The sequence below is a fragment of the Mya arenaria genome, chromosome 12, assembly GCF_026914265.1.
Source record: "Mya arenaria isolate MELC-2E11 chromosome 12, ASM2691426v1".
Lineage (NCBI taxonomy): Eukaryota > Metazoa > Mollusca > Bivalvia > Myida > Myidae > Mya > Mya arenaria.
In genome coordinates, this window is record NC_069133.1 from 30735325 (window position 1) to 30753944 (window position 18620).

Below are 18620 nucleotides of genomic sequence, written 5' to 3' on the forward strand. Positions count from 1 at the left end.
ACTTGTCACAGTTGCCTGCACACTGACAGGTCTTGTCACAGTTTCCTGCACACTGACAGGACTTGGTGATTGACTGCACACTGACAGGATCTTGTTCAGTTGCCTGCACACTGACAGGACTTGATGATTAACTGCACACTGACAGAATTTGATTCTCATACCTGCACACTGACAGGACTTTGTTCAGATGCCTGCACACTGACAGGACTTGATAATTGACTGCACACTGACAGCACTTTGTACAGATACCTGTACACTGACAGGACTTTTTTCAGTTGCCTGCACACTGAAAGGACTTTGTTCAATTGCCTGCACACACACAGGACTTCGTTCAATTGCCTGCACACTGACAAAACTATGTTAAATTGCTTGCACACTGAAAGAACTTTTAGTATAGATACACAAACAGCAGACAGTGCACCATCCAATAAAATCAATAAACTGCCTTAAGCTCTAAAAATCAAATATCAGAACACATTTAGCACCTTCCACTAATATCATTGCTTCTTTCATCTAGGTCAACATCACCTTCCTTCTCATGTTTAAAATCAAATTTTTCATTAAATACATTAAGGCTTATTCACTATCCACACAAAAGATAAGATTGTAGCTTAGAATAATCTACATGAAGTTTACACTAATCTACAATAGGTTCAATGGAAAAGTCTGATTATTAAATTTATCATTAAGAAAAAATAAAATTTCTTCTAAAGAATAAAGTGTATAATAATTATATGAATCTATGAACCTAAAAAAATAACAATAATTACCTTAGAAGTGACTATGTTGAAGACTTAATAAAATTTAAAATCTATTCCCTTGTTACTAAAATAGAAAGTAGTGGAATCTCCAAAAAAAGGAAGAGCATATAGCAAGACTTGCTGCCCTTGCTTCAAGAGTAAACTTTACATAACTATCAGATTTTAACATTTTGGCCATTTTGTTGTTGTTGTTGTTGTTGATCAACATGACCCCTTGTTGTATTTTTGTGGAGGGTCACCCAAGGAAGCTTTCTGTACAGTTTAATTGAATTTGGACTGGTAGTTTTAGAGGAGATGTTTTTTTAAAGCAAAATAGGAAGTTGGCCATTTTGTTGATGTTGCTGTTGTTGTTGTTGTTGACTAATCGTGACCCTTGTTGTATTTTTGTAGAGGGTCACCCAAGGAAGCTTCCTGTAAAGTTTCATTGAATTTGGAGCAGTAGATTCAGAGGAGATGTTTTTTAAAGCAAAACATGAAGTCAGCCATTTTGTTGTTGTTGCTGTTGTTGTTGTTGTTGTTGTTGTTGACCAATTGTGACTCCTTGTTGTATTTTTGTAGAGGGTCAACCAAGGAAGCTTCCTGTAAAGTTTCATTGAATTTGGACAGGTAGTTTCAGAGGAGATGTTTTTTAAAGCAAAACAGGAAGTTGGCCATTTTGTTCTTGTTGTTGTTGATCAATCGTAACCCCTTGTTGTATTTTTGTAGATGGTCACCCAAGGAAGCTTCCTATGAAGTTTCATTGAATTTGGCCAGGTAGTTTCATAGGAGAAGTTTTTTAAGAAATTGTTGACGGACGGACGCACGTCCGCACAAACGAATGGGTATATATTGGGTACTAATTCCTTCATTACTTCGATCAAATTTGTTGGGTAGGGTTAGTTAGGGTTAGTAGGGCTTTAGTGGGTATATTTTTATAATGGGAGTAATGGTAAAGTACCTAACAAAGGTCGATATGTGGGAATGTGCGGACTGATGAACGGACGCCGAACAAAGACCGATTACAATAGCTCACCTTGAGCACTTCGTGCTCTGGTGAGCTAAAAACAGACAAATGCATTTTGTACTTATTGTATTGCTTGCAGATTTATGGTGCATGTGATAATAAGGTACATTATAAATACCTGAGCTGCTCTTCTTCAGGAACTATTTGGAGGGCAAGGATGCTGTTAGATGTCAGCTTTAATCTCCTAAAATATATCAGAATAGAAAAATTGACATATTCACTTGTATTTTAGGCATCTGGTTGCCAATTAACAATTGACAGTATAGAATATTTCATACAAAAAATAAATACAACACTTTTTGCCTCATTTTTTACTTTATTTTATTAAAATCACAGAGATTGTATCTGTTTTGCTTATGCAACGCATATTACAAAGTAAAGCCATGAACATGTTAAAGCTAGAGCACCCAAAGCATTGCCATTTTTCAGATGGCCAAGAGGCATATGCATAACTATACAAACCATTAAACAGCACAAATTAAAGAAAACTAAGGACTGCTTTTTTTAATAGTGCATGGCTCCAGCATTGTGTGGTCCTAGGTGAGAAATAATCAATGATGAACATGAAGTTGGTTCTTTTGGACTGGAGACAAACAAACATAGGGGCAATCTGCTGGTCATAACCAACCTGCATACACAGTATAAAGTTCCTTGGTCTTAGTGTTCTCAAGTCATAAGAACATGTCTAATGGTTTCAAGTTTTTATCAGCATTAAAGTATTCACATTATACCTATAGCTAGGACAATGTCATTGACAACAAGAGCGCTGCGCAGTGGGCACCAAGTGTCCCCTACCTGTTTAAGTCTTGTGAAAAGGATGAGCGTGTCTAAAGAGAATCTCCATGAAAATTTAAAAATAAAGGAATGTTTATATTGCAAAATACTATCAAGAAAAATCCTACTATTGATAAATTTTATGCTTTAATGTTTAGTACAAATGCTTTGAGCAATGATTATTTATAATGCATTTGAAGAAAGAAAACATTTTATGGTCTTTTGAGTTTGATATCATAACATGTCATTATCATAATTGTTTGATATATGTATGCTATTGTGTTTGCGTATGGAATGGAGGCCTTATGTACAATAAATTTTTAAACTTGAACTATCATTATCCTTTAATATATACCTCAGATTTTGCAAACTTGTATTGGCGTTCATACTCCAAATTCTTAGTAAGCTGTCCTCTGTTTTGCTCTGTACTTGTGTGCAAGTTAAAAAAATCAACACCCCTGTGTATGTAAGTCATATGCTTATAAACTTTCTAATGAACAGTGACCTTGACCCCAGGTCCCCAAATGTAATCCCATGAAAGGTCTCAGGAAAACTCTCCTATATATCAAGTTTGGACACAATATGTCAACCCTTACATAAGTTATTCAGTACTAACTTTTTCTATTTTTTAGCAAGAGTGACCGTGACCAGTACTCTTGGGGCCCCAAACACAATCCCATGAGCAGTCTCCATAAACTCTTCATAAACACCAAATGTGGTTGCAATATGTCAAAACCAACTTAAGTTATTCAATACCAACCATTTTTTATTTATAGTAACAGTGACCTTGACCTTGTTGCTAGGGGCGCCTTATGAAATACTATGAAAGGTCTCCATGAACTCTTCCTATATACCAAGTATGTCAAACCTAACTAAAATTATTCGATACCATAGGTGAGTTTGATGCTGCCCTCCCACCATACCGCCTGAAGAACGAATCAAGTAGTTTTCCCTTTGTGAAAACCTGGTTAAAAAATAAAAACAAGAGCTGTCACAGTATGTGACGAATGCCCCTGAATGTGACATTGACCTACGAACAAGGTCAGTACATGAAAAGTTGATCTTGCCTTTATGTGTCAAATACGTATGGCAAGTTATTTTAAATTGCCTCTGAACATAAAAAAATACCACCCATACTTGACAACCTACACTGTTATGTCCTTATATTTAGAATTACCTCGTGAATAAACACTTAGTGTATCTTTCACCTTAGAGGTAGGGACATGGGTCTTGCACACGACACCTTGTCTTCGTATGTGGAACACATGTGGCAAGTTATTTTAAAATCTGTCCATACAAGGGAAAGCAACAGCCCTGACACGACAACCTATACTCTATGTCCTTATATGCAGCACTCCATTGTGAATAAACACTAAGTGTGACCTTGACCTTTGAGGTAGGGACACGGGTCTTGCACGCGACACGTCGTCTTGGTATGTGGAACACATGTGGCAAGTTATTTTAAAATCTGTCCATACAAGGGAAAGTTACAGCCCGAACACGACAACCTATACTCTATGTCCTTATATGCAGCACCCCATTGTGAATAAACACTTTGTGTGACCTTGACCTTTGGGGCAGGGACACGGGTCTTGCATGGGACACGTTGTCTTGGTATGTGGAACACATGTGGCAAGTTATTTTAAAATCTGTCCATACAAGAGAAAGTTACAGCCCGGACACGGCAACCTATACTCTATGTCCTTATATGCAGCACTCCATTGTGAATAAACACTAAGTGTGACCTTGACCTTTGAGGTAGGGACACGGGTCTTGCATGCGACATGTTGTCTTGGTATGTGGAACACATGTGGCAAGTTATTTTAAAATCTGTCTATACAAGGGAAAGTTACAGCCCAGACACGACAACCTATACTCTATGTCCTTATATGCAGCACTCCATTGTAAATAAACACTAAGTGTGACCTTGACCTTTGAGGTAGGGACACGGGTCTTGCACGCGACACGTTGTCTTGGTATGTGGAACACATGTGGCAAGTTATTTTAAAATCTGTCCATACAAGGGAAAGTTACAGCCCGGACACGACAAGCTATACTCTATGTCCTTATATGCAGCACTCCATTGTGAATAAACACTATGTGTGACCTTGACCTTTGAGGTAGGGACACGGGTTTTGCACGTGACACGTCGTCTTGGTATGTGGAACACATGTGGCAAGTTATTTTAAAATCTGTCCATGCAAGGGAAAGTTACAGCCCGGACACGACAACCTATACTCTATGTCCTTATATGCAGCACTCCATTGTGAATAAACACTAAGTGTGACCTTGACCTTTGAGGTAGGGACACGGGTCTTGCACGCGACACGTCGTCTTGGTATGTGGAACACATGTGGCAAGTTATTTTAAAATCTGTCCATACAAGGGAAAGTTACAGCCCGAACACGACAACCTATACTCTATGTCCTTATATGCAGCACCCCATTGTGAATAAACACTATGTGTGACCTTGACCTTTGGGGCAGGGACACGGGTCTTGCATGGGACACGTCGTCTTGGCATGTGGAACACATGTGGCAAGTTATTTTAAAATCTGTCCATACAAGAGAAAGTTACAGCCCGGACACGGCAACCTATACTCTATGTCCTTATATGCAGCACTCCATTGTGAATAAACACTAAGTGTGACCTTGACCTTTGAGGTAGGGACACGGGTCTTGCATGGGACATGTTGTCTTGGTATGTGGAACACATGTGGCAAGTTATTTTAAAATCTGTCCATACAAGGGAAAGTTAAAGCCCGGACACGAACCTATACTTATGTCCTTATATGCAGCACTCCATTGTGAATAAACACTAAGTGTGACCTTGACCTTTGAGGTATGGACACGGGTTTTGCACGTGGCACGTCATCTTGGTATGTGGAACACATGTGGCAAGTTATTTTAAAATCTGTCCATACAAGGGAAAGTTACAACCCGGACACTACAACCTATACTCTATGTCCTTATATGCAGCCATCCATTGTGAATAAACACTAAGTGTGACCTTGACTTTAGAGGTAGGGACACGGGTCTTGCAGGGGACACGTCGTCTTGGTATGTGGAACACATGTGGCAAGTTATTTTAAAATCTATCCATACAAGAGAAAGTAACAGCCTGGACACGACAGCCTATACTCTATGTCCTTATATGCAGCACTCCATTGTGAATAAACACTAAGTGTGACCTTGACCTTTGAGGTAGGGACACGGGTCTTGCAGGCGACACGTCGTCTTGGTATGTGGAACACATGTGGCAAGTTATTTTAAAATCTGTCCATACAAGGAAAAGTTACAGCCCGGACACGACAACCTATACTCTATGTCCTTATATGCAGCATTCCATTGTGAAGAAACACTAAGTGTGACCTTGACCTTTGAGATAGGGACACGGGTCTTGCACGGGACACGTCATCTTGGTATGTGGTACACATGTGGCAAGTTATTTTAAAATCTGTCCATACAAGGAAAAGTTACAGCCCGAACACGACAACCTATACTCTATGACCTTATATGCAGCATTCCATTGTGAAGAAACACTAAGTGTGACCTTGACCATTGAGGTAGGGACACAGGTCTTGCATGCGACATGTCGTCTTGGTATGTGGTACACATGTGGCAAGTTATTTTAAAATCTGTCCATACAAGAGAAAGTTACAGCCCGGATATGACAACCTATACTCTATGTCCTTATATGCAGCACTCCATTGTGAATAAACACTAAGTGTGACCTTGACCTTTGAGGTAAGGACACAGGTCTTGCACGCGACACGTCGTCTTGGTATGTGGAACACATGTGGCAAGTTATTTTAAAATCTGTCCATACAAGGGAAAGTTACAGCCCTGACACGACAACCTATACTCTATGTCCTTATATGCAGCACTCCATTGTGAATAAACACTAAGTGTGACCTTGACCTTTGAGGTAGGGACACGGGTCTTGCATGCGACACGTCGTCTTGGTATGTGGAACACATGTGGCAAGTTATTTTAAAATCTGTCCATACAAGGGAAAGTTACAGCCCAGACACGACAACCTATACTCTATGTCCTTATATGCAGCACTCCATTGTGAATAAACACTAAGTGTGACCTTGACCTTTGAGGTAGGGACACGGGTCTTGCACCTGACACGTTGTCTTGGTATGTGGAACACATGTGGCAAGTTATTTTAAAATCTGTCCATACAAGGGAAAGTTACAGCCCGGACACGACAAGCTATACTCTATGTCCTTATATGCAGCACTCCATTGTGAATAAACACTATGTGTGACCTTGACCTTTGAGGTAGGGACACGGGTTTTGCACGTGACACGTCGTCTTGGTATGTGGAATATATGTGGCAAGTTATTTTAAAATCTGTCCATGCAAGGGAAAGTTACAGCCCGGACACGACAACCTATACTCTATGTCCTTATATGCAGCACTCCATTGTGAATAAACACTAAGTGTGACCTTGACTTTAGAGGTAGGGACACGGGTCTTGCATGCGACATGTCGTCTTGGTATGTGGAACACATGTGGCAAGTTATTTTAAAATCTGTCCATACAAGAGAAAGTAACAGCCTGGACACGACAACCTATACTCTATGTCCTTATATGCAGCACTCCATTGTGAATAAACACTAAGTGTGACCTTGACCTTTGAGGTAGGGACACGGGTCTTGCAGGCGACACGTCGTCTTGGTATGTGGAACACATGTGGCAAGTTATTTTAAAATCTGTCCATACAAGGAAAAGTTACAGCCCGGACACGACAACCTATACTCTATGTCCTTATATGAAGCATTCCATTGTGAATAAACACTAAGTGTGACCTTGACCTTTGAGATAGGGACACGGGTCTTGCACGCGACACGTCATCTTGGTATGTGGTACACATGTGGCAAGTTATTTTAAAATCTGTCCATACAAGGAAAATATACAGCCCGGACACGACAACCTATAATCTATGACCTTATATGCAGCATTCCATTGTGAAGAAACACTAAGTGTGACCTTGACCTTTGAGGTAGGGACACGGGTCTTGCACATGACACGTCGTCTTGGTATGTGGTACACATGTGGCAAGTTATTTTAAAATCTGTCCATACAAGAGAAAGTTACAGCCCGGACACGACAACCTATACTCTATGTCCTTATATGCAGCACTCCATTGTGAATAAACACTAAGTGTGACCTTGACCTTTGAGGTAGGGACACGAGTCTTGCACGCCACATGCCGTCTTGGTATGTGGAACACATGTGGCAAGTTATTTTAAAATCTGTCCATACAAGGGAAAGTTACAGAGCCAGACGGACGGACGGACGGACGGTGTGATTTTAATATGCCCACCTTCGGGGGCATAAAAATGTGCCTGTCAAAAGAAATAAAACAAGAGGCCCACTGGCATGGCTCTTGTGGTCATTTTAAATCCAGAGCTGTACGTACGAGTAATAGGCAACAAATATATAGTTCACTTTTTGTGTTTGGGTTAGCTTAAAACGCTGCACGTTCAACATCTGAGGACAGAAAGTGTTGTAAGCAGATTGATTGCATCAACTATTTTAATATGTGCCAAGTAAAGGTAATCTGAGGGTAAAAAAAATAATTGCTTTCAAAACTGTACTCATGGTCAAAATTTCATTTCTGTAGCTTTAAAAATAAAAAAGTTGATCAAAAGGTCAAAGTCAAGGACATCCGAGGACAAAATTGATGCCCGTTTGCAAAACTGTACACATGGTCAAAAATTCATTGCAGTAGCTTTAAAAATTAACAAAAGCTGTCACAGAGACAGCGCGCTCGACTACTCCGCCGCTTTTCAGTGTATGGATTGGCGAAACATGCATGTATCACTGTATGATTAGAATTCAATGCAATATATGATGTGCTGAGACATTTACATAAATTGAATAGGAAAATATTTCAAGTGGTACCCAACCTTTAACGTAAATTCTAAGTTGAAAAAGGGGCATAATTCTGTCAAAATGCTTGATACAGTGACCTCCTCCTGTGTACAGGTTGGGGGCATAATGGTGAACAAGCATGCAAAGTTTCAAAGCCAGATGTCAATGGACTTTGAAAATATTTGAGGTGTTACGCAAACTTTAACATAAATTCTAAGTCGAAAAAGGGGCAACATTCTGTCAAAATGCTTGATAGAGTTACCTCCTCCTGTTACAGGTTGGGGGAATGATGGTGAACAAGCGCGCAAAGTTTCAAAGCCAGATGTCAATGGACTTTGAAAATATTTGAGGTCACAGGTATTCAAACTTTAACGTAAATTCTAAGTAGAAAAAGGGGCATAATTCTGTCAAAATGCTTGATAGAGTTACCTCCTCCTGTTTACAGGTTGGGGGAATGATGGTGAACAAGTGTGCGAAGTTTCAAAGCCAAATGTCAATGGACTTTGAAAATATTTGAGGTGATATTCAAACTTTAACATAAATTCTAAGTCGAAAAAGGGGCATAATTCTGTCAAAATGCTTGATAGAGTTACCTCCTCCTGTTTACAGGTTGGGGGAATGATGGTGAACAAGCGCGCAAAGTTTCAAAGCCAGATGTCAATGGACTTTGAAAACATTTGAGGTGGTATTCAAACTTTTAACACAAATTCTAAGTAGAAAAAGGGGCATAATTCTGTCAAAATGCTTGATACAGTGACCTCCTCCTGTGTACAGGTTGGGGGCATAATGGTGAACAAGCCTGCAAAGTTTCAAAGCCAGATGTCAATGGACTTTGAAAACATTTGAGGTGGTATTCAAACTTTAACGTAAAGTCTAAGTAGAAAAAGGGGCATAATTCTGTCAAAATGCTTGATAGAGTTACCTCCTCCTGTTTACAGGTTGGGGGCATGATGGTGAACAAGTGTGCGAAGTTTCAAAGCCAAATGTCAATGGACTTTGAAAATATTTGAGGTGATATTCAAACTTTAACATAAATTCTAAGTCGAAAAAGGGGCATAATTCTGTCAAAATGCTTGATAGAGTTACCTCCTCCTGTTTACAGGTTGGGGGAATGATGGTGAACAAGCGCGCAAAGTTTCAAAGCCAGATGTCAATGGACTTTGAAAACATTTGAGGTGGTATTCAAACTTTTAACACAAATTCTAAGTAGAAAAAGGGGCATAATTCTGTCAAAATGCTTGATACAGTGACCTCCTCCTGTGTACAGGTTGGGGGCATAATGGTGAACAAGCCTGCAAAGTTTCAAAGCCAGATGTCAATGGACTTTGAAAATATTTGAGGTGTTACGCAAACTTTAACATAAATTCTAAGTCAAAAAGGGGCAAAATTCTGTCAAAATGCTTGATACAGTGACCTCCTCCTGTTTACAGGTTGGGGGAATGATGGTGAACAAGCGCACAAAGTTTCAAAGCCAGATGTCAATGGACTTTGAAAACATTTGAGGTGGTATTCAAACTTTAACGTAAAGTCTAAGTAGAAAAAGGGGCATAATTCTGTCAAAATGCTTGATAGAGTTACCTCCTCCTGTTTACAGGTTGGGGGCATGATGGTGAACAAGTGTGCGAAGTTTCAAAGCCAAATGTCAATGGACTTTGAAAATATTTGAGGTGATATTCAAACTTTAACATAAATTCTAAGTCGAAAAAGGGGCATAATTCTGTCAAAATGCTTGATACAGTGACCTCCTCCTGTGTACAGGTTGGGGGCATAATGGTGAACAAGCCTGCAAAGTTTCAAAGCCAGATGTCAATGGACTTTGAAAATATTTGAGGTGTTACGCAAACTTTAACATAAATTCTAAGTCGAAAAAGGGGCAAAATTCTGTCAAAATGCTTGATACGGTGACCTCCTCCTGTTTACAGGTTGGGGGAATGATGGTGAACAAGCGCACAAAGTTTCAAAGCCAGATGTCAATGGACTTTGAAAACATTTGAGGTGGTATTCAAACTTTAACGTAAATTCTAAGTAAGAAAAAGGGGCATAATTCTGTCAAAATGCTTGATACAGTGACCTCCTCCTGTGTACAGGTTGGGGGCATGATGGTGAACAAGCGCGCAAAGTTTCAAAGCCAGATGTCAATGGACTTTGAAAATATTTGAGGTGATACGTTAACTTTAACGTAAATTCTAAGTAAAAAAAGAGGCAAAATTCTGTCAAAATGCTTGATAGAGTTACCTCCTCCTGATTACAGATTGGGGGAATGATGGTGAACAAGCGCACAAAGTTTCAAAGCCAGATGTCAATGGACTTTGAAAACATTTGAGGTGGTATTCAAACTTTAACATAAATTCTAAGTCGAAAAAGGGGCATAATTCTGTCAAAATGCTTGATACAGTGACCTCCTCCTGTGTACAGGTTGGGGGCATAATGGTGAACAAGCCTGCAAAGTTTCAAAGCCAGATGTCAATGGACTTTGAAAATATTTGAGGTGTTACGCAAACTTTAACGTAAATTCTAAGTCAAAAAGGGGCAAAATTCTGTCAAAATGCTTGATACAGTGACCTCCTCCTGTTTACAGGTTGGGGGAATGATGGTGAACAAGCACACAAAGTTTCAAAGCCAGATGTCAATGGACTTTGAAAACATTTGAGGTGGTATTCAAACTTTAACGTAAAGTCTAAGTAGAAAAAGGGGCATAATTCTGTCAAAATGCTTGATAGAGTTACCTCCTCCTGTTTACAGGTTGGGGGCATGATGGTGAACAAGTGTGCGAAGTTTCAAAGCCAAATGTCAATGGACTTTGAAAACATTTGAGGTGATATTCAAACTTTAACATAAATTCTAAGTCGAAAAAGGGGCATAATTCTGTCAAAATGCTTGATACAGTGACCTCCTCCTGTGTACAGGTTGGGGGCATGATGGTGAACAAGCGCGCAAAGTTTCAAAGCCAGATGTCAATGGACTTTGAAAATATTTGAGGTGATACGTTAACTTTAACGTAAATTCTAAGTAAAAAAAGAGGCAAAATTCTGTCAAAATGCTTGATAGAGTTACCTCCTCCTGATTACAGATTGGGGGAATGATGGTGAACAAGCGCACAAAGTTTCAAAGCCAGATGTCAATGGACTTTGAAAACATTTGAGGTGGTATTCAAACTTTAACATAAATTCTAAGTCGAAAAAGGGGCATAATTCTGTCAAAATGCTTGATACAGTGACCTCCTCCTGTGTACAGGTTGGGGGCATAATGGTGAACAAGCCTGCAAAGTTTCAAAGCCAGATGTCAATGGACTTTGAAAATATTTGAGGTGTTACGCAAACTTTAACGTAAATTCTAAGTCAAAAAGGGGCAAAATTCTGTCAAAATGCTTGATACAGTGACCTCCTCCTGTTTACAGGTTGGGGGAATGATGGTGAACAAGCACACAAAGTTTCAAAGCCAGATGTCAATGGACTTTGAAAACATTTGAGGTGGTATTCAAACTTTAACGTAAAGTCTAAGTAGAAAAAGGGGCATAATTCTGTCAAAATGCTTGATAGAGTTACCTCCTCCTGTTTACAGGTTGGGGGCATGATGGTGAACAAGTGTGCGAAGTTTCAAAGCCAAATGTCAATGGACTTTGAAAACATTTGAGGTGATATTCAAACTTTAACATAAATTCTAAGTCGAAAAAGGGGCATAATTCTGTCAAAATGCTTGATACAGTGACCTCCTCCTGTGTAAAGGTTGGGGGCATAATGGTGAACAAGCCTGCAAAGTTTCAAAGCCAGATGTCAATGGACTTTGAAAATATTTGAGGTGTTACGCAAACTTTAACGTAAATTCTAAGTAAGAAAAAGGGGCATAATTCTGTCAAAATGCTTGATACAGTGACCTCCTCCTGTGTACAGGTTGGGGGCATGATGGTGAACAAGCGCGCAAAGTTTCAAAGCCAGATGTCAATGGACTTTGAAAATATTTGAGGTGATACGTTAACTTTAACGTAAATTCTAAGTAAAAAAAGAGGCAAAATTCTGTCAAAATGCTTGATAGAGTTACCTCCTCCTGATTACAGATTGGGGGAATGATGGTGAACAAGCGCACAAAGTTTCAAAGCCAGATGTCAATGGACTTTGAAAATATTTGAGGTGGTATTTAAACTTTAACTTAAATTCTAAGTTGAAAAAGGGGCATAATTCTGTCAAAATGCTTGATACAGTGACCTCCTCCTGTGTACAGGTTGGGGGCATAATGGTGAACAAGCCTGCAAAGTTTCAAAGCCAGATGTCAATGGACTTTGAAAATATTTGAGGTGTTACGCAAACTTTAACGTAAATTCTAAGTCGAAAAAGGGGCAACATTCTGTCAAAATGCTTGATAGAGTTACGTCCTCCTGTTTACAGGTTGGGGGAATGATGGTGAACAAGCGCGCAAAGTTTCAAAGCCAGATGTCAATGTACTTTGAAAACATTTGAGGTGGTATTCAAACTTTAACGTAAATTCTAAGTAGAAAAAGGGGTATAATTCTGTCAAAATGCTTGATACAGTGACCTCCTCCTGTGTACAGGTTGGGGGCATGATGGTGAACAAGTATGCGAAGTTTCAAAGCCAGATGTCAATGGACTTTGAAAATATTTGAGGTGATAAGCAAACTTTAACGTAAATTCTAAGTCGAAAAGGGGCAAAATTCTGTCAAAATGCTTGATACAGTGACCTCCTCCTGTGTACAGGTTGGGGGCATAATGGTGAACAAGCCTGCAAAGTTTCAAACCCAGATGTCAATGGACTTTGAAAATATTTGAGGTGTTACGCAAACTTTAACTTAATTCTAAGTCGAAAAAGGGGCAACATTCTGTCAAAATGCTTGATAGAGTTACCTCCTCCTGTTTACAGGTTGGGGGAATGATGGTGAACAAGCGCGCAAAGTTTCAAAGCCAGATGTCAATGTACTTTGAAAACATTTGAGGTGGTATTCAAACTTTTAACGTAAATTCTGAGTAGAAAAAGGGGCATAATTCTGTCAAAATGCTTGATACAGTGACCTCCTCCTGTGTACAGGTTGGGGGGCATGATGGTGAACAAGTGTGGGAAGTTTCAAAGCCAGATGTCAATGGACTTTGAAAATATTTGAGGTGATAAGCAAACTTTAACATAAATTCTAAGTCGAAAAAGGGGCAAAATTCTGTCAAATTGCTTGATAGAGCTACCTCCTCCTGTTTACAGGTTGGGGGAATGATGGTGAACAAGTGCGCAAAGTTTCAAAGCCAGATGTCAATGGACTTTGAAAACATTTGAGGTGGTATTCAAACTTTAACGTAAAGTCTAAGTAGAAAAAGGGGCATAATTCTGTCAAAATGCTTGATAGAGTTACCTCCTCCTGTTTACAGGTTGGGGGAATGATGGTGAACAAGCGCACAAAGTTTCAAAGCCAGATGTCAATGTACTTTGAAAACATTTGAGGTGGTATTCAAACTTTAACGTAAATTCTAAGTAGAAAGAGGGGTATAATTCTGTCAAAATGCTTGATACAGTGACCTCCTCCTATGTACAGGTTGGGGGCATGATGGTGAACAAGTATGCAAAGTTTCAAAGCCAGATGTCAATGGACTTTGAAAATATTTGAGGTGATAAGCAAACTTTAACGTAAATTCTAAGTCGAAAAGGGGCAAAATTCTGTCAAAATGCTTGATACAGTGACCTCCTCCTGTGTACAGGTTGGGGGCATAATGGTGAACAAGCCTGCAAAGTTTCAAAGCCAGATGTCAATGGACTTTGAAAATATTTGAGGTGTTACGCAAACTTTAACTTAATTCTAAGTCGAAAAAGGGGCAACATTCTGTCAAAATGCTTGATAGAGTTACCTCCTCCTGTTTACAGGTTGGGGGAATGATGGTGAACAAGCGCACAAAGTTTCAAAGCCAGATGTCAATGGACTTTGAAAACATTTGAGGTGGTATTCAAACTTTTAACGTAAATTCTGAGTAGAAAAAGGGGCATAATTCTGTCAAAATGCTAGATACAGTGACCTCCTCCTGTGTACAGGTTGGGGGGCATGATGGTGAACAAGTGTGGGAAGTTTCAAAGCCAGATGTCAATGGACTTTGAAAATATTTGAGGTGATAAGCAAACTTTAACATAAATTCTAAGTCGAAAAAGGGGCAAAATTCTGTCAAATTGCTTGATAGAGCTACCTCCTCCTGTTTACAGGTTGGGGGAATGATGGTGAACAAGTGCGCAAAGTTTCAAAGCCAGATGTCAATGGACTTTGAAAACATTTGAGGTGGTATTCAAACTTTAACGTAAATTCTAAGTTGAAAAAGGGACAAAATTCTGTCAAAATGCTTGATAGAGTTACCTCCTCTTATTTACAGGTTGGGGGAATGATGGTGAACAAGCGCGCAAAGTTTCAAAGCCAGATGTCAATGGACTTTGAAAACATTTGAGGTGGTATTCAAACTTTAACGTAAATTCTAAGTAGAAAAAGGGGCATAATTCTGTCAAAATGCTTGATAGAGTTACCTCCTTCTGTTTACAGGTAGGGGGAATGATGGTGAACAAGTGTGCAAAGTTTCAAAGCCAGATGTCAATGGACTTTGAAAACATTTGAGGTGGTATTCAAACTTTAACGTAAATTCTAAGAAGAAAAAGGGGCATAATTCTGTCAAAATGCTTGATAGACATACCTCCTCCTATGTACAGGTTGGGGGGGGGGGCATGATGGTGACCAAATGTGCAAAGTTTCAAAGCTAGATGTCAATGGACTTTGAAAATATTTGAGGTGGTATTCAAACTTTAACGTAAATTCTAAGAAGAAAAAGGGGCATAATTCTGTCAAAATGCTTGATAGACATACCTCCTCCTGTTTACAGGTTGGGGGGGGGGGCATGATGGTGAACAAGTGTGCAAAGTTTCAAAGCCATATGTCAATGGACTTTGAAAATATTTGAGGTGGTACGCAAACTTTAACATAAGTGGTTACGCCAACGCCGACGCTCGGGTGACTAGGATAGCTCTCCATATTCTTCGAATAGTCGAGCTAAAAAGTATATCAAAAGGGGTGGGGCATAATTTTTAAATGTTTTGCTAGACACCATATGATGTTCCACATCAAATATCAAAGGTATGGGCCTTGTGGTTTGAAACAAGAAGATTTTGAAAATATATCTTAAATAAGTCTCTAGGAGACTTGTGACCACCAGGGCAGTGACAGTTTTGACCCAAGGGGCATAATTTGAACAACCATGGAAGTGGACCACTAAATTAAGCCTTGTTCAAAATAGCAAGGATCTGAATAGCTGTTTCAGACAAAAAGGTTATTAACATTTTCCAATTTAAGAATACCAAACCTGTGAACCCAGGGGCGTGGCCAGTAATGACCCCAGGGGCATAACTTGAACAAACATTCACAAGCCATTGTGACTTTACATGTAAACTTGGCTAAAAATAGACTTCGCTCATGTAGACTTGGCTAAAAATAGACTTAGCTAAAAATAACATTTTTTTATACTTTCAAGACCCATAATCTAGGCAATGCATAGGCGGATCTGGCTGGTTTTCAAAAGGAAATGAGCTTTAGTGGATATCTAAGTACTGTACAAGTTTCATCTAGATACAATCAATACTGAAGACTGTATCAATTTTTTTATACTTTCAAGGCTCATAATCTCAAAACTGAAGACTGTATCGTGTTCACAAGCGATTGTTTACACAATAGCATTTTTTTATACTATCAAGGCCCATAATTTAGGCATGCTTGGGCGGATCTTGCTGGTTTTCGAAAGGAACCGAGCTCTAATGGATATCTAGATACTTTACAAGTTTCATTGAGATACAATCAAAACTGAAGACTGTATCGTGTTCACAAGCAATTGTTTACAGACGCGCATCTTACGTACACATTACCATTGCATGAGCTCTTCTGGCCAAAGGCCAGTAAAGCTAAAAAAGAAAAAAATCAATCAAGGGCCATAATCTGTACTAAGGGTTGAAATGGAGTTATGTAACCTAACTGTAAGATGGTCATTAACAACTGTGTGAAGTATTTAGTCAATTGAATGAAAGGTAAAGAAGTTATCAATAAAAATCCCAACTAGCCCTAACACTCAAACCTACCCAAAAACTAAGTTCTAAAGCCAATAAGGGGCAAAAGTTTGTATTCAGGATAATATGGAGTTATGTTACCTCATTGTTTGATGGTCCTGAACAACTGTGTGAAGTATGAAGTGACTTGAAGGGTATTGGAGTTATAAGTGAAAATGCCAACCTGCCCTTAAACCCGACACCGATGCTGGAGCGAGTAGTAAAGGCTCCTGATGTTTCAATATAGTCAAGCTAACGACCTGGTGCCCAAACCCCTTTGTTTAATGCAGATAAAACGCACATTTAATGTTTTTTGTAAAAAATTAATCCTTTCGGTTGCCATCTTGAAACAATTTTAAAATAGCATCATCCAAGGAACATCCCAATGAAGTTTCATATAAAAACTGGCCAGGTGCCTTACGAGGAGATGTTGCTTGAAGAACTTGAAAGATGCAGGACGGACAGACACTGGGCGATTGAAAATATTGGTATATATGGTATTTACACAATCTGAATATCATTCTAAAATGTCTATCTCATCAGATACAATTCACTCTAGACCCGCTATCAAACAATCTGTGCTATGTTCCGAATGCATATATGTGCTGTCATTTTGTTTTAAATGTTTTATGTTGTTTAAATAAAGAAGTATAATAACAAATTATTTGTCATTTATAAAACAATAAATCAACAAATATTTTTGTATACGAAAGATCACTCAAACGGAATGTATCGTATCGGTAACATGTTACCGACATTGCAATCTTCACGACTTAGTATTTCATGTCATCTATAATTTGCGAATGCTATCATTTTCTGAAAATTGTTAATCTGAAACATCGCTATTTCGAAATAATTTTTTGGGGTCCCAACTATTTCGGATTAACAGTGTTCAACTGTAATGAAAACCCTGTTTAAAGAATTATTTGCATAAGAAACCTTCAGAAATATTCAAAAGCTTACTTCAAAGTCTTAGTGCCATCCCTCAGGACCAATCCAAGCCTTTGTTTATCTTTCACCCTCAATCTCATAAAGTCTGGCCCAGGCACTGGCAGCTCTGAGACCAGATCAAGGGTCATGACCTGCTGTTTGAGGTCAGACAAGGTCGCTTCCTGAGATATCTCAATTTCACCAAGGTATCGAGGTATTAGGTCCACAGCGACTTCATGCGATCGACTAGCATCTTGGCTGTCTGTATCAAAATAAGAAGTATTTAATTCCCTAAATTTTATTTTATTTAGGCTTAACTGTTAGGGACCAGTTTTCACCCGGAAATGGAGGTTTTTCATGAACTACTTGAGAAACACTAAAAAAAATTCAAATGAAATTTCCTAGAAAAAGAATAGGCAACAGTTGGTATCGTAAGATATATTATGTATGATTATTTATGAATGAATTCACCTGCCACACTCAGTCAGTAAAATCCACAGTAATGAAACTGTACTGCACCAATGATTAGCTTAGTAATATAAATATATAACAAGAGATGTTTGTCAAACATTATGCCCCCCCCTGAGCCCCATGTTGTCAGGATTATATGGACAATTGAATGAAATATGCATGGACCGAAATGACAGCTGATTTGTCACTGACATTGGACGCTGTTAAGGCAGTTTTAAGATTATGACCATTTGAGTGTGAGGATCGGGTGCGTTATGACCATGACGTTTGACTCTTATGACCTCAAAATGCATGGGAGTGATCAGCTGGTCACCAAAATTCTAAATGTCAAGCTTGAGGGCCATGGGTGTAGGCATTGTCAAGTTATCACACAGACAAGCTTTTTTCATTCAAGGTCACTGTGACCTTGACCTTTGACCCCTTAAATCATAAGGGGACATCTACAGGTCAGATGCAACTCCAAGTCAATTTGAGGGCCATGGGTGCTGGCATTGTCGAGTTATCACTCGGACAACCTTTTACCATTCAAGGTAACTGTGACCTTGACCTTTGATCCTATGACTCCTAAAATCAATAAGGGTGATCTACTGGTCAGGCCCAACATCCATGTCAAGTTTGATGATCATAGGTTCAGGCATTATTGAGATATCACTGGGAGAATATTTGTTAACTTTTTTGCATTAAAGGTTACTGTGACCTTGACCTTGGCCCAATAACCCCAAAAGTCGATAGCAG

The 18620-nt window shown here is 39.1% G+C and overlaps 1 protein-coding gene across 3 annotated transcripts in view; it reads right to left on the bottom strand.

Moving 5' to 3' along the window:
* Positions 1-18620, bottom strand: part of LOC128211648 (ubiquitin carboxyl-terminal hydrolase 40-like) — a 220656-nt gene that overhangs the window by 39712 nt on the left and 162324 nt on the right. For all 3 annotated transcript variants that reach the window (XM_052916646.1, XM_052916645.1, XM_052916647.1), the window contains 2 exons: positions 17448-17676; positions 1883-1948 (listed from right to left, as the gene is read on the bottom strand). In XM_052916646.1, the coding sequence (XP_052772606.1) occupies positions 1883-1948; positions 17448-17676 (295 nt within the window). The remainder of the gene's footprint in view (positions 1-1882; positions 1949-17447; positions 17677-18620) is intronic.